This window comes from Molossus molossus, unplaced genomic scaffold, assembly GCF_014108415.1.
Source record: "Molossus molossus isolate mMolMol1 unplaced genomic scaffold, mMolMol1.p scaffold_m16_p_17, whole genome shotgun sequence".
In the NCBI taxonomy this organism is placed as follows: Eukaryota; Metazoa; Chordata; class Mammalia; order Chiroptera; family Molossidae; genus Molossus; species Molossus molossus.
Window position 1 is genome coordinate 23,616,200 of NW_023425352.1, and position 16,540 is coordinate 23,632,739.

General features: G+C 44.6%; 1 protein-coding gene and 1 non-coding gene across 2 annotated transcripts; one reads left to right on the forward strand and one right to left on the reverse strand.

Annotated features, from left to right (window-relative positions):
- Nucleotides 1-5,564: 5,564 nt before the first annotated feature.
- On the reverse strand, nucleotides 5,565-15,232 carry HIF1AN (hypoxia inducible factor 1 subunit alpha inhibitor). The gene is made up of 8 exons (XM_036264709.1): nucleotides 15,004-15,232; nucleotides 14,463-14,713; nucleotides 11,536-11,684; nucleotides 8,489-8,634; nucleotides 7,435-7,541; nucleotides 7,035-7,098; nucleotides 6,706-6,816; nucleotides 5,565-5,872 (listed from the first exon to the last, which is right to left on the reverse strand). The coding sequence occupies exons 1-8, from the start codon at nucleotides 15,178-15,180 to the stop codon at nucleotides 5,828-5,830; spliced, it is 1,050 nt and encodes a 349-aa protein (XP_036120602.1). The 5' UTR covers nucleotides 15,181-15,232; the 3' UTR covers nucleotides 5,565-5,827.
- Nucleotides 12,375-12,479, forward strand: LOC118632867. Its single transcript, XR_004960115.1, has one exon. It is a non-coding gene; the product is annotated as a U6 spliceosomal RNA (small nuclear RNA).
- Nucleotides 15,233-16,540: the final 1,308 nt, after the last annotated feature.

Genomic DNA, 16,540 nt, shown 5'->3' on the forward strand with positions numbered 1-16,540 from the left:
CTCACACAGGGTAAGGCGAGCTCTTACCTGACAGCTTCTCACCCTGTCCCCGGGCTGGTATGGAGAACAGTCAAGTCTGACTGATGAGCCAGAAGACATCAGGCACTTTCTTTTCCCACCCTCCAGGGCCAGTTTAGGTACCAAGGCTCTTCTGTCTGCCCCCCGGCTCAACATGGGTTTCTCTAGGGTGTTTACTTTATTCTTCCTTATGCTTTTATTGAGAAGGGAGGAATCACTGGAAATCTTAGGAATCAATGAAATCAAGTTTTGAATAAGTCACATAATATAACTCTAATCACCACCACCACCACACCATTTATTAAATGCTTGCCAGGCAGGCACTGTGCTAAAGCTTTACATGATTTCGATTAATCCAACCACCCTGAGGTAGATCTTTTCAACACCCCTTCCCTACCACACATACCACTAGAGTGAGGAAACAGGATCAGAGAGGTTAAGTCAAACCCAGCTGGCAAGTAGGAAAGCTAGAAATCTGAACCAAAGACATCTGACTCCAAAATCCATGCTTTTAAACACTATTCTAGAATGTTTCTCACTAAAGTTATGAGGACACACCCTGCTTCCCAAAATACTACCCAAAGACCAAATTTTAGGTGGGGAAGAGGTGAGGCCTATTATTAGCTATTATACTTAAAACACCTGGAGGAGTGAAGAGACAGTCTGGGTATAAGCTGACCAATGGGTCCATCTCCTGCTGCTCCATCTTCCAGGGCCTTTCTCATCCAAGATCTCTACTCCTAAAATGAGACTACTCAATATATGCTGTTTCCTACCAGCAAATACTGAAATGCAGAGGTAAGCTAAACTTGGTGACTCAGAGCATCGTCAAAAACACCTGAGAAATTAGGAGACATTCACAAAATGCCCCCAATCCTTGAAATGCTTGACCTAAGGCACACAGATGCATTTAGATGGAAATACTTTGGTTCTTCCACCCTGACTTACCAGGCCACACTCCTGGGGATTCTCCTGTCCAATCCCCCCTCACTTGTTTTCCACTGTTCACAACTCTCCAGGTACCCTCCCCTCACCCATCTCTGGAGGCCTCACTGACCACAGGCCCCTGAACCTCAAGGCTGCCAGAGTTAGAGGCTTCATCCCCCAGAAATGCACCCAAAGTTTTCAGCAGGGCTCTGCTGAGGATCTCAAGACCTGTGAGGATTACACAGAGCTGAAGAAACAGCCACCGGAGTTAGAAAAGCTAAACCGAGATGCACAGAAAGGATAAAATGGCAAGAGGACAAAAAACACAAAGAACAAATGGACTAACCTTGCCCTGGCTGGTGTTCTCAGTGGTTAGAGCATTGGCCCGTGGACCAAAGGGTCGCTGGTTCGAAGCCTGGCCCTGGTCAGCATGCATGTGGGAGGCAACCAATTGATCTCTCGCTCATTGTTGTTTCTCTCCAACCCCACCCCCAAAATTAATGGAAAAAATATCCTTGGGTGAGGATTAACAAAATAACAACCAAAAAAAAAACAGAATAAAAACAAACAAATTAACTTTGGGTAAATGAACAGACTTTCACAGGTCAGAAAAGGAAGATGACTCTAAGATTAATAGCAATGAGAAAGTCTATCCAAACACTTGCAATCTGGAGCGTCTGAGAAAAGGGCAACTGTTTAGGAAAAAGGACCTTGGTGAAGGGGTTGCTGAAGAGACTGGGCAGGGAAGGCTTAGGAGGAGAAAATGGGGGAGCTCTGGAAAGGGAAGCTGGAACATCTATTCAGCAAGACAGCAGGGACTGGAGGACAAGCACTTGAGGTACCAAAGAAAAAAACATGGGCTGAAATCAGGCCAGGGGCTCTGGAACCCCGAGTCACTTCCAGGTACATCCCAGCATCCACCCCGTTAGGGTAAAACTGGTCACTGAGGCCCATTTCCTGCAGCCCTACAAACTCTACACTGGACTGTGATGGGTAGAAAACCCAGAGAGAGTAAATTTACCAAGGGAGCACCATCCTTGGGAAGTTAACATTTTGAGAGAAACAAACACATTCCAACACCTGCCCCCAATCCTTGAGGGCGCCTCGAAGGAACCCACCACATACCAAGTCACAAAACAGGAATGAATACCAACTGGTGCAAATTAGTAGTCTTAGAGTCTGAAGAGACAGCAGGATGAGAGGAGGAAGTGTGGAGACCTCAGAAGATCCAAGTTGGGGCTCCCCACACCCAAGACTAAGCCTTTTGGTTAATCTCATCACCTGCTCACACATCTGGGCAAGGGCCTCCGTGCCCTCCATAGAACTACAGCTGCACTGTGGGGACAAATCAATGTTGCTGGGAGTCCTGGGGCTCTTTCTACTGATCCTCTTCCTCAACAGTCTCTAACCTTGTCCTCACAGGGTGCACGATACACAGTTTCATAACCTCTGGTGGTTGCACGTGGTTTCTTCTCCAACTAAGATAAAGACCTGGAAGATAAAGACCAGGTTTTCTCCACACACTGCAATGTAGGAAAGGAACAAATACTTGCCACTGATTGGGTGTCTGGGAAATTGATTACAAAAACTTTTGCAAACAGCACTCAAAATGACTTCACTGTTACGCTTTACCCTATCGTTTGCAATTGACACCATCTCTCTCTGTTGGCCCACGCCTGCAGATGTGTTCCTGTATCCACCTCAGGCTGGAGACTGGGCCCACCCAGTCTTTCTTAAGAAATACCAGCTCAGCCTGATTGTAGGAACAATAAAAGGGTACATGTTGGGAGGGGGGGGGTGGCGCAGAAGGGTCTCCCCACACTGGCTGGTCCATTGATAAGGATCCTTCCCCTCTCTGTCTCCTAACAGATTCAGATTAATGATGGCTCATTCCTAATTGTCAAATTTCTTTTCCTTCATCCTGTGTCTAATCACCAGTGACAGAAACCATTACGCAAATGAGAGCAGACGACTTCCCCCAACTGTTCATGTTGGTAAAAACCTTGTAATTTAGAGCTCAGATTTGTAAGGGAAGCTGGTCTCCCCCAGGCATCCTGGGCATCTGCTCAACTGATGCCCAGAACAGCCCCTCCTCCATCCCCAAACTCCAATGTCCCCTCCCCCTAGTATGACTTCACAAAGTATAGTTTCCTCTGTACCTGCTGATGTAAAATGCAAGGTTGTAACATGACTGACCTCCATACAGGCACAAACCCGACTTTCCCATGCTATCTGCCTCCACAACAGGGGTAAGCAACAGAGCAAAAATGTTTCCTCTGCCCCAAGTAGAATTTGAGCCCAAATGGCCCTAACCTAGGTAAGTAAAGAGCTTCAACCTCTTACTTGGGGGAAAAGGAAACAGCAGAACATGAATCAATGTTCTTAGTGATCACCTAGAACTAGGTCTTCAATTCTACCAATGCAGAAGCACGCTGGGAGAAGTTATGAAACCTATTCAATGACACACTAGTAACACAATGGGATCTAGAACTCAGTCTCCCCATAGCTCCTTCCAGCACTCTTAACTCATTATATGGCTCCCTGGCAGTTTTCCCCAGATGTCTTTACTTCTCACACTCTTGGGCTAAGCCTGCCTACACCAGACAGTGCCCAGTGGACTGAGACCTGAGGTTGGCCTGTAGTACAAGGGAGGAGGTAAACGAACCAAGTTTGGTGAAAAAGGAGCAACGGGGGGTTTGTAGCCAAACAATACTAGGTTGGAATCCTGATTGCTGCTAATCACTTAACCTCTCTGAGCCCTGTTTCTTCCACTGTAAAATGAGAACGCCTACCTTGCTGGATAGTGAGGAACAAAGGTAAAAGCACTAGGCACACATTAGGTGTCTAACAGTCAGGGTCACTATTATGTTATCCAAGGATCACAACCAATCCTGTGCAGTACCTGCCCCTCAGTCCCCTTAGGTCAGACCTATGTCAGCACAGCACCCACCAGGGACCGGCTGAGTGGCACATACCTCCCTGCTGCACATCACCCACATCTTTGCAGGCTGAGCCAGGAATGCAGCAGACCTGCTAAGGAGAACAAAAACTATCTTTCAAAATGTGGTTGTGGTCAAGTTTACCCTCTTTCTGCCCGTTTTCTTTGTGCATTCCTCTTTCCCAAAGAGATAGAGGGAGGGAGATCACTGCAATCAGATTTCCCAGCATTGGCTATATTTGAAAGAACTACACTTGAGAAGGTACCGTGTTTGCACACACACTGCATCAGAGAATCCCGGAATGAGGTACTAAACACCTCTCCCTAAAATACACACAGGTGCACATGCACACGCACATCCTCTCAATCTATCAGTGCACTGTAACTGTAAACTGAGCTTTGGGGGTAAGAACCACAGCTCAGACACCAGAAGTAAACCTTTGGCAAAAAGAAAAAGGAAATAAAAGAAAAATATATATATAAATCCAGAGACTCCACTCCCCTTTCCTTCCAGAGAGAAGGGACAGAGAGATGGAAGTGGAGGTGACACGACACAGGACCACCACACCACCCGACTCCAGCGGCCCCACTTCCACTGAACAGATGTGAATGATGGCCCTTTGAGTTGCACAGTACACAGCTGCCCAGTTGTAAGCTGCAGCCCTGAGAGGGGTTCCCGTGAGTAGATATGAACAGAAAATTACACTTCCGTGCTCCACCAGTTTACCTGACTTTTGAGGGTGTTTGTGGAACATTACAGTGGGATCTGGCAGAGGCGCTGGCTTTAAGAGACAAGGCTACATTTTTGTCCTTGCCATGAGGTGGATGACAGGTGGTGAGTTAGCTGCCAAACCTGACCCGATTTTGTGCCTTCATCTAGGAAGCTCCATAGACACAGAGGATGTAGCCTGGGCAGAAGAGGCTCTAGCCAGTCAGCCTCAAGCAGGTTGCAGTGATACCTGACCAACATCCAATGACTATAGCTGAGTTTTAAATCTTTAGGTTAGGTCAGGCAGTACTGCCCTGGGATTCCCACTGTATGCCCCACTGCACAAGGTTAAGCAGTAGAGAAACTTGGTAGAGAGGCAGGCCAGTGTGTGTACACACACACACACGCTGCACAGAGGCGTGCACCCATAGAACCTAGAGAAGCCATTGCTAGGAGGACTCCCTTGGCACCCAGTATGTGGAGCAAGAACTGGTGCTGAGAGAAGCTGTATGTGTCTGCAATTTGAAACTTACGCACAAGTTCTTGGGTCCAAAGACTCTATGTATGGCTTGAGCATGAAAATCCAAGTTGGAACTTAATTCTCTCTCATAGGAAACTCTTTAGGCTCTCAAAGCAAACCTTCTTCTCACTCTCCCCATTAGTCCCAGTAGCCATTCCCACCCAGCTTAGAGGCTAATTCTGTCAAACCTGAAGAAAGCCGACTGACCTAAACATCAGGATAGCTCTGCCCTGCAGCCCAGATGTAGCAGGCATCCAAGAGCATCTCCTCTATCTCAGGCTGAGGCACAGAGGTTGCAGGAGATAGGTCTGAGAGCCAGAGTGGGATCTGGACCCAGAACGGTGCAAGGAACAGAGACACATGTGTGTGTGTGCATGCACATACACGCATACACACATCCCGAGGTTGACAGACTGACACACACAGACATGATGACAACCAGAAGCTGGAACTCCACACACTGAATGCAGAACTTTAGGGGGGGGCAAGGAGGAAAGGTGCTGGGGCACAGAGACAAGGGTACAAAGTCCCTCCAAATAGGAGTGGCATGCCAACGCACTGCCTTGCCCCAAACACCTGCCTCCAGGGCTATGGCAAGAGTCCAGTCCATTAAGTGCTGCGTGCAATACTAGTGCTTGGAGTCTCCTGTCCTCATCAATGGAGCGGTGTAGACGAGTTAGCAGTCACCTGGCAGGAGGCTTTGACTCCTGGCAGGCTAGTTGTATCGGCCCTTGATCATTGTGTTCAACAAGGGCCCCACCTGTGAAAAGACATGAGGAGCCAGTCAGAACTGCCTGTTCCCTGAATGTGGAGCTGGACAGGGGTGTGTCTAGAGACATCCAATGTCCAGCCAGGGCAGGGACAGGCCTTTCATTCAATCTCACAAACCCTCTAACCAATTCTCTTCCTGTAGGTCAATTCAGTATCCTGGGGCATAGCTCTCCCCTCTGGGTTCATTATCTTCCCTCTCACAATACCCTTATCTGTAAGCAGCACCAAACTGACAGACATAAGGTCAGAGGAGTTGATAATTCCCAAACACCTAAGAGTGTTTGCCTGCATGTTTCTTAAATGTGCCTAAATATGTTACATGTCTTTATATTCTGAACCCTGTAATTGACACTAGCACCATCTCCCAACCCCACAGGTCCTCTGGATTGCTGAGGATAGCCACGGGGCGGAGGCAAGAGTGTTACAAATACAAAACTCCCCCATTTGCCTGATGGGCCACTGGCATACCTGTGTGAGAAGCAGGTCTCAACATTACCTAGAAGAGCCTTGGCACAGCTGGGAGAGTGTGAGATGCTTTACTGTTCACTTCCTGTTCCAGAAGAATTCCCTCTGGGGTCCCCAGCTGGCACACAAGCCCCATGGGGAACATTACCACTAGCATGGAACAGATTTATAATTGATCCGCCAGTCAAGCCCAGCTCTCACCAGAAAATAAGGCGTTTCTGAATATACTCATAACCTCTATGGAGAGGACACCAGATACTAAAACAGAGGAGCTATGGAGAATGTGACACCGATCCTAACTTTCCCTGGTCACTGCCCACTGAACCATAAGAGTGCCACCTTGGGGCAGCCACATACCTCTTGTGGGTTCCCCAAGGCTTCTCCAAGCATCTTCTCAATGTTTCTCATTATGGCCACTTTCTGATGGGCTTTGAGAGGATATTCAATTCTCTTAGGGGTGGGGGCGCCCTGCAAAGGAATCAGCAGCTCAGGAAGGCTTCAGTGTCACCCGCTATTCCTAGGCACCATCCTCCCTTCTAAGAAAACACAGCTCAAGCCCATCCCTCTTCATATCCCCAAAGACCTGGGAATCACTCCAGAGATAGCCAACCTCCCCACTCTGCCCCCAACAATGTATTAAACCTACCTCACCCCAGTCCCACCTAGGAAAAAAAGCCGATATTCACCTTATACCAGAAGTTCACAGTGATGGTAATCCCCCCATTTAATAATGACTCTATGTGATGCCACCTGCAAGAAAATAAATAAGCTTCTGTTTGCCACCAATACTTTTCAGATGGGGGGGGGGGATTACAGTGGGGATGGGGGGTATGGAAACCTAGGTGGAGTCCAGCTAAGGGAAATAATGAAGATAGTTTCTTGATGCTCATCCTCTTAAACACACCCTGGGCTAGAAACAGGGTTGTCATTTCCCCCATGGCCATTTTGCTCATACCTGGATATGCCAACCTTCCTGTAGATCACATAAGATCAATCTTGCCACAACTCATAAGAGACACAGATAAGGCTTTCCAAGAAATGGGAAAGAATCTCCCAAGAAGTCCCCAGTCCTAACCCCCTCCTCACCAGTACATTGGGATGTAAAGAACATCACCAGGACCAACCACTGTTTCGTAACCAACCACGTTCTGGAAATTGGGGAACCTCTCGTAATCAGGATTGTCAAAGTCCACCTGAAAGGTCCAAGAGAAAAAAAGAAAAAAGAATCAGTCAATTACGAAATTTTTATCATTAACTACTATGTGAAAGTTACTCTGGTAGTACAAAAAGTTGCCTTAAAAAAAAAAATTACTTTAAAATTTATATCCAGCAGAAGACACAACACACATTAAACATACACACACTCTCTCAGAGGATGATGTAAGACAGGCCAGGCTCAGTGCTGAGTGATAAAGAATCCTAGGCTTCAGTGCTCCTGAAGTCAGAAGCCAATCATCACAGTTTTCAGGTCAGAAAACCTACGCATGGCCTGCAGATATGAAGAATTAGGACTCATCCTTCACCCAGACCTTCAGAAACTTTCTCCCAAACACACATTTTTACCAGTCAAGACTCCTACATGAAGTAGTTAAGCAGCTTTCACCTTAAGAAAAGAACCTCTCTGGTTAGCCACAAAGTCAATCATATACCTCACTTGGATCCAGAAAAGATATTAAGTTTCACATCTCAATTCTATTCGCCCTTTTTATCAAAAAGTAGTAGCATCCATGACAAAAGAAAGTAATTATTAAATCCAAATGTCACACATTTTGTTCCAGTCAAACAGCGCAACCTGACTCCATCAGCATCAATGACAGGGTCTGCCCTCCAGAATTACCTCTATGGGGCTGTTTACACTTATAAACATCTGGGGACCACTACAGGGGGCCTAGAATATACAGGGCGGGACAGAAGTAGGTTTACAGTTGTAAGTACATGAAACAGAGTTTATTCTTATTAATTACTGCATTATTTTCCATATGAAAAACTATAAATCTACTTTTGCCCCACCCTGAACGAGCTACACTGTGAAATTATCTTGAGTTTGTCCAAACCTGATATACTACCACAAGGAAGGGGAAAGACATGCCAACCTTGGATCCCCAAGGACTTCTATACCTTCCTCAGACCACGAGCTCACCTGGCTCTGTCTGTCACATGGATGATGAACAGGATATGGGTAGAGGCACTCAAACTGATCCGGAGGGAATAATATGCATCGCTTGTAGCCCTTTATCTGAGCAAAGAAGTTCTGTTGTTCATCATAGTGAGCAGGTGTCACGTTTCCTGTAAGAAGAAAGACATTTTCTTATTCACAGCAGTGCCTCTATTGCACAGACTGGGACATAGGACCCAGTGCTGGAGAGAAACCAGTCTGCCCACTCAGCTAAGGGTTCCTAATAAAAAAAATTAGGCAGAATCAGGAAAATGGCATTAAATTCTCAGCAAATTAGGTGTTACACTTCTTTAAATATATACATTTGAGTGCATATCTTATTTTAAAAAACTTTATTGATTTTTAGAGAGAAAGGGAGAGGGAGAAAGAAACAATGATGTGAGAGCAGAACATCAATCAGCTGCCTCCTGCATGCCTCCTACCAGGGATCGAGCCTGCAACCCAGGCATGCGTGCTGACTAGGAATCAAACCAGCAACCTTTCAGGGCATGGGATGATGCCCAACAAACTGAGTAACACCATCTAGGGCAGTGTTACACTTTTATTCAATAATAAGTCTAGCAATAAGCATTCAGCATCAATTAACAAAGTAGACTTTCTTAATAATGGCTACTGCCTTATTGGAAGCAATAGCACATTGAAATGATACAAGTCTAGCAAAGTAATACATTACATATACTTATACTCTTCTTGACTATGGCAATAATTCAAGGGCAGCAAAACAAGAGTTGGAAACAACTGAAATGACTGGTATCAACAATGCATGCATGATCTTCTTTGATGGAATTAACCAGTCATTTTTTAAAATTACTAACCAGTAATAACCAGTCATTATTGATTTTAGAGAGAGAGGAAGGGAGAAGGAGAGATAGAAACATTGATGAGAGAGAACATCGACTGGCCACTTCCTGCATGCCCCTCACTGGGTATTGGGCCCACAACCGGAGCATGTGCCTTGACCGGAAATCAAACCCGTGACCTTTCGGTGCATGGGTCAGTGCTCTGCCACTGAGCCACACCAGCTGGGTTTAATCAGTCATTTTAAGTTGTATGAATACATACTTACTTTGGGTGGCTCTTTTTTTATTATTTATTTTGAGAGTACATTTATTAAAGCTGGGAACAGCCCTGACTGGTTTGGCTCAGCAGTTAGTGTTGGTCCGCGGACCAAAGAGTTGCGGATTCGATTCCAGCCAAGGGCACATACCTTGGTTGCGGTTCATCCCCAGCCTTGGTTAGGGTCATGAGGGAGGCAGCCAGTCGATGTGTCTCTCTTACATCTATGTTTCTTTTTCTCTCTCTCTTACTCTGTCTGAAGATAAATGGAAAAATATCCTCGGATGAGGATTAAAACAAAGACTGGGAACAGTAAAACAAAGAAGAGCCTAAGATAGAAGAAGCAATAGGAGAGAGAGTATGCGGGGCTACCTCAGCTCTCCAGAAAGGTTATGGGAAGTGAGCCAAGGCGCGACTGCTGTCAGGTCACTGGAGAGTCAGAGAAAAGGAGGCCTTGGAGACACATTCAGGGGATTAGCCTGGGATGAGCTGCCACTGCCCACTGCTACCCTGGTTGCAAGTCTATGGAAACTCATAGTTTAGGAGATACACACCTGTGGGGGAAGAGGAGGAGGAAGGGAAAGGCAAGGGCATGCTCCTGGGTGGGAGGGAGTGCGGGACTGGGTAGCTCTTTTGGAGTGTAAGGATTCTAAACCTTTCCTCCCACTTCAACTCTTCTTAGAGAAGCACTGGGGCCGTTGATTCTCGTAGGGGTAAGCATATCAGACTCCTAAAGAGTGCTGTATAATTTGAATAAGGCAAATTATTTTAAATGCCACCTTGAATTAGTTCTGCCCTACTATGTGCTCTATCTACTTTTTAACTGGGACCATGTCTGTTGTTTATCCTTGGCACAATCCTGGAAAACTTAAGGGCCCTCTGCAGGGCACAGAGTGTAGAATACATTCTCCAGGTCTGCCTGGGTAGGCCAAGACACCTGCCTTCTTAAGTGCTGAGAGTCCCTAGCATCCCGAATGGGGATTTCCTCTCTCAACTCTACCTAACAAATTCACTTGCCTGCACTCTACCACAGGATTAGAAGGCAACAGAAAAATGCAGTCAAATAAATCAGAACTGGATCCCAGTAGATCAACCAAGAGTTGGTTTCAAAGGGACAGGTTAAGGGTCAATCCATAAGCTGCATCACAATCTGAAGAAAAGATAATCAAAGGGGGAAGAAAGTTCAGAGCTCAGTGGTGAATGACAATAAATAATTACTCTGCTTCCTTGTTCAACCCAATTTATTCACCATTTACTAAGTATGGGCCTGGCAATGAACTAGTGCTGGCAACAAGTAGTGAGATAAGTAGCTCTCCTTCTTCTGACTGGAATTTAAAGGTTTCCCCTTTTATTCAAAAGAAAAAAAAACACACACACAAAAGAACATATTCACATACTTGCTTATGTGTGCATAATATTCTCTAGCAGGACACACAAACAACTAATAACATGCGGTGCCTCCAGGGAGGGAAACTGGAATGCTGGGAATTGGACTGGAAGAAAGATTTATTATTATATACCTATTTATACCTTCTGAATTTAACCCCATGAATGTACTATCTGTTCAGAAGTTAAGGTACAGTTTATATTGGAAAAATACAATCCTTCTTCTACTGGGATAAAAATCTTTTGAATACAGACAGATCCAACAGAGAACAGCAATATTTCAGAGATCCTTAATATCTGAGTATACCATTCACACAGTAATTGAGGAAAGGAAAAGGAAATTTTTTTTAGAGTGTATAAAACTAGCTTAAAGACAACATAAATTATCTTATTTCATCTTCATAGCTATTTATAAAATACTATCATGGTCTTTTTGCAGATGAGGTGGCTGAGGCTTGGAAAAGTTAACTGACCTGTTCAAAGTCAAGGGGCGAATAAACAGTGCACACAGGATTAGGAACCAGGTTTTTATGACTCCAAGCTATGCTGCTTTCTGAAAGATTTCTTACCTTCCATGCCGATGAGCAGCAGATTGGAGGTCAGCTGCCCCCAGCCACGCTTTCCCTGTTGCTTATTAATCCAGTTCCAGTTAAAACCCAAGAAGTCCATGACAATCTTCCTGCCCACAGTGTCATTGAGTGTTTGCTGCAGATACAACCTATGTTCCCCAAGAAGAAGATCCCATTAGTGCACATACACACAGTCCCTTGGCATGGCTTCCCCAAATCTGGAAATCTGAAGCCACAGAGAACAACCACTGTCATGTGAATCTTAACCAAAATGGATTCTCACAGAACTGAATCCTTACCTATCCTTCTTTGGACTCTGTTCAACACCAAACTTATTTTAAAGAAGTGATTCTTAACTTTTTCTGGGTCACAGCATAAATCCTTTAAGAACACAAGGAAGGATACCCATAAAAATGCACATACACACAGAACTTTCATACAATTTCTTTCACAGATTCCTCAAAGTCTATTGAGGCCCTACAATGATGAATCAGCCTTCCTCCAGAGACTCTTAGGGCCCAACACGTCCCATCTGGCCCTCAATGGCTGTTGTAATAGAACATATTACTCTTCACTAGGAGCTAATTCCTTCCCTGTGGGAGAGTTATTCTTTTGTACCCCCTTGAAGCCATTTAACTAGCTTTGCTTATTTAACTTGGTTTGGCCTATGAAATATCCACAGAAGTGACTTGTGTTGCTTCCAAACTGTAATTTTAATAACCAGTACACACTACCACCAAATCTTTTTCCTCTGCCACAGCAACAGTTTCAGATAGTAGCTACTGGGCCAATATGGGTTCCAAAGTGAAAAAGATGATGTAAGAGCAGAGCTTCCTCCTGTGCTTGCTAAGGCAGCACATACACTAAAATTGCAACAATAGAGAAGATTAGCATGGACCCTGCACGAGGATGACATGCAAATTTGTGAAGCGTTTCATATTTAAAAAAAAAAAAAAAAAAAAGAGCAGAGCCTCCTCTAGGTGACCAGTGATGAACGTGTAGTGTGAGTGAGAAATCAAGTGGCAGGGCTCTGGCTCTAAGCCCAGTTTATCTTAACTGATTCAGCTACCTACAACTGAAGGAAGATACCTCATCGGGCTTTCCACAGGCCCAAGGCTCCTAACACACCTGAGGAAGATCAGAAGTTACTTACAGTATGTGAAAACCCAGACACACTTAATCAAGCCTCACTAGAGACATTAATAAGGGGACAAGCTGGAAGACAAGATAACAGAAGCAGCCCTTTCCTGTTCCTGAGAATGTAACTTCAAAAGGCTCAAAGATATCTCAGTGCCTAGAATCAGGATATTTAAGGCATCTTTAACTAGAAATCTTAATAAGCTGGAAACATCAGCTAACTTTTTGGGGAAACCTCAACACTCAAATGTAACCTCTGGACTCTTCCCAGGGATTATAATATACATACATATACAAAAATTTGGTTAAATAACTTAAAAAAAAAGACAGGACCACTTACGAAACATGAATCTAAACAATTTCTGTTATACCTAAACAATAAATACTCAAAAAAGCTCACAGAGGATGCTAATACCCTTTACCCCAGAATCACAACCTGTACAATTATGCGTGGAGTTGGCTGGTGCTAAAGTCAGCCGGCAGGGAAAAATTTGCACAGGAAAAAATTCTTCCTTGAATCACCCATAAATACAGACTATATTCATAGCTCATACAAAGTAAGGGGAAAATGCTATCATGATAACAGATAAAAAAGTTAAAGTGACTGAGAATCCAGAGGATTCATGTGTCTTATCTCATGCTCATTCCAGTGTATGTGTTCATTAAATGGAATTAGACTCCACCAGCACTGTTTAAGTAGTTCTCAATCTGAACACTGATGTGTGTATGTGTGTGTTCACACGTGTACATGTGCACATTTATTTACATGCTGTCAATTTTGAGGAAATTAATCCATGAGATGACTCAACTAAACCAATCTTTATAAGACAAAAATAACAGATCAATCATAGTTCAGACTCTGGAAACTCTTTTAGTCATTAGTCAAAGTCCTATCATTGTGATAATTGCTAAGTGTCAGGAAGATGGAAAAAAAGATATTTTAAATCTATTCACTTAGCTGCATAAGGCTAACAGGGAGTCAGGAAGAGAACTGAGGCAGGAAGGCCAGGACTGGGCACCAGATGTGAGCTGGAGATGGTCATTCACCATGAAGTACTTAGTGAAAGCAGACACTGTGTTGTATAGGACCTACCTAAGAAACTGTCCTCATAAATAGGAATAAAAGCAGACAGAAAGAATCACTCCTGTGTGTCGTTTGCTATTGCCAGTACAACGTGGAACATCAACAAACGACCCTCGCCCCAATCTAATCTGATCTTCCCTAACCTAGAGGACCCTAATATCCTTCACCCCAGAATCACAATTTATATAACTCTTCAGCTTGAACCATCCCCAGCCAGCCTAATAATTTAGGCTGCAAACTGTTTATCTTAAGGCAAAAATCCAACAACAGACATTTCTGTTTGGCCCCTTGCAGTATTTTTAAAAATTTGAATTAGCTGCACACCTTTAAAAGTAAAAAAGATTTTAAGTAAAAATCCTGACTTCTGGCTTCTCTTGAAAAATCACAATTATCTGGCAATTCTGAAAATGAACTCCCAAATGGAAACAAGTAATGACTTCCCACTTTGAACAGGATGTATGCACTCAGCCTCACAGTAGTTTTTGCCCAAATAACTTCACTCATGTTGTTCACCTACCTGACCCTTGCAAGCAACTGTGACTCACTTTATGAAGATGACAAAGAACTAGAAAGTCAGTTCAAGTATCATCGTTCCCTCATCCCTCAATTTAGAGAACTCACCCAACTCCTCCATATCTTCAAACAAGTACAAGAAATTAAAATATATGCGTTACAGCCAACAGAAAACCATCACCTGGGAACTTACCTCTCTTCCCCTCCTCGCTGCTGTATATCCTGCAGTTTCTCAACAAACTCATGGAATTTCATTTCCTCCCTGTTGGACCTTGGCTTAAAGTTCTGGAAATTGGCCATCTTCTTCTCGTCGTAGTACAAGAACTTGTGGGTACTGGCATTGTACACAGAGAAGTCTCCGTTGCCAATATTCTCTCGCAGGTATTCAAGATCCCATTTGAGGGCAGGATACACAAGATTTGTGTCGGTCAGCACCACAGGCTCCTACGCGAAACCACCAGGTGAAAAAAAAAATCAAATGAAGTCGTCCCGAGGAACTGGGTTGGTGGATTCTGGTACCATGATTCCAGCTACTTCCCAACTTCAGAGTAATTTCTCCTGTTAACCAACAGGAACCCCTCAAGTCCCATTTCTTCTAGCATCCCTCTCCAGCTCTCCTCAGGCCCTAGTTCCCGGCCCAGCCAGTCCCCCACTTCTATCAACTGCGCCTTTGACCTCTCCTCCTAACCTGCTCCCTCCTCCTCTCCCACTGGGGACGCGGCCCCGCCTCCTACCTCATTCTCGATGAGCTCCTCCGCCCGGGGGTCGCTGTGACTCAGACGTGGGATGGGCCGGGTCGGGAAGCTATAACTGCGCAGTTGGGACTCATTCCAGGCAGGGCCGAGGGCTTCAGCCTCTTCCCGGGGGTCTTCAGAGCCTGAGGCCGCAGCCTCCGTCGCTGCAGCCGCCATTTCCGCCGCTAGGGACGGCCCCACCGGAACCGGAAGCTCCGCCTATTCCTGATAAAAACACAACAGAAACCGTAGAGATGGGATGCGAGAGAGAGAGCGGTCCAGAAGCACTGAAAACGCGGAGCCATGACCTGGGGGAGCGCCTCCTAAAGGTGACCAACAGCTCTACACCCTAGGCTCCGCCTCTGAAGACCTGGGCTAGATATGAGTCCCGTTGTATAGGGTAGCTAACCTGGTTAACCAATTCACAAAATATTATTGCTGCCTCAGTGTGCCCAGGCCTACACAAAAGGCAAAGAAAGAATTAAGGTCAATGAGCCATTAAATTTCACACTAATGGATTGGAAGAGAAGCAAATTCTTGACCTACCTAAGGAAGTCAGAAGGAAAAGCAATTGTCAGATTGATAAATGTTGGGCAAAGGTTGGGCTCTGAAGCCCTAGGCAAAAGATATATGGCAAGTTGAATTCTTTTAAAATCAAATAAGTTTTTTGTTTGTTTGTTTGTTTGTTTGTTTAGCATCATTTGATTTTTCTGTGTCATCTCTTCTACATGAACATATTTTTTGCTGTGGGACCAATGTTATTATAGTTGCCAAGCATGAGCATCTCACATATTCAAACAATTCATATTGATTATAAAAGGCTCTATCGATTACCTTTATTGCTTACTTAGTTTTATGGCTGGCTGTCAGAGCTCAAATTCTAAGATGGATCCAAAGACTTTCATCCCATGGGGTACATATCCTATATAAGTTTCTCCCTTTGAAGAAGAGCAAGGCTTATGAATATGATTGGGTCTCACTCCTACAATGAGGTTATGTTATATGGCAAAATGTAATCAAGGTCCCTAATCAGTTCACTTTGAGTTCATCAAAAGAGAAATTTACCCTGGGTGGGCCTGACCTAATCACTCTAGCTCTTTAAATCCAGGTCTAGAGGGCAGAGACAGAAGTGAGAGAGATTGGAAGCCACAGAAGATGTCCTGCTGGACTTTAAGAAACAAACTATATATATGGCAGAGAATGCCAGGTAGTCCTAGGAGCTGAGAAAGACTCCTGGTTGACAGCCAGCAAGAAAGCAGGGACCTTAGTCCTACAACTGCAAGGAACTGAATTCTGCCAAAAATCAATGAACTTGGGAAAAGACACAGAGGCTCAGATGAGATAGTAGCCCCAACCAATACCTTGATTTCAGCCTGGTGGGGCCCATCCAGGACTCCTGACTCATGGAAAATGTGAGATAATTAATTTGTGTTATTTTGGGCTGCTAAATATATGATACTTTGTTTATGCAGCAATAGAAAACTAACACACTGGCTTAACTATGTAATTATGCCACATAGTAATTATGCTACACCAA

Bases quoted from the DNA above. Each gene is read 5' to 3' on its own strand.
- HIF1AN (XM_036264709.1), bottom strand. From the start codon at position 15,180: ATGGCGGCTGCAGCGACGGAGGCTGCGGCCTCAGGCTCTGAAGACCCC. The intron at 7,099-7,434 runs GTGAGGAGGGGG...ATTTTCTTGCAG, and splicing joins CTTTACATCCCAATGTACTG to GTGGCATCACATAGAGTCAT. The intron at 5,873-6,705 runs GTATGTGGCTGC...GTCTTTTCACAG, and splicing joins CCTTGGGGAACCCACAAGAG to GTGGGGCCCTTGTTGAACAC.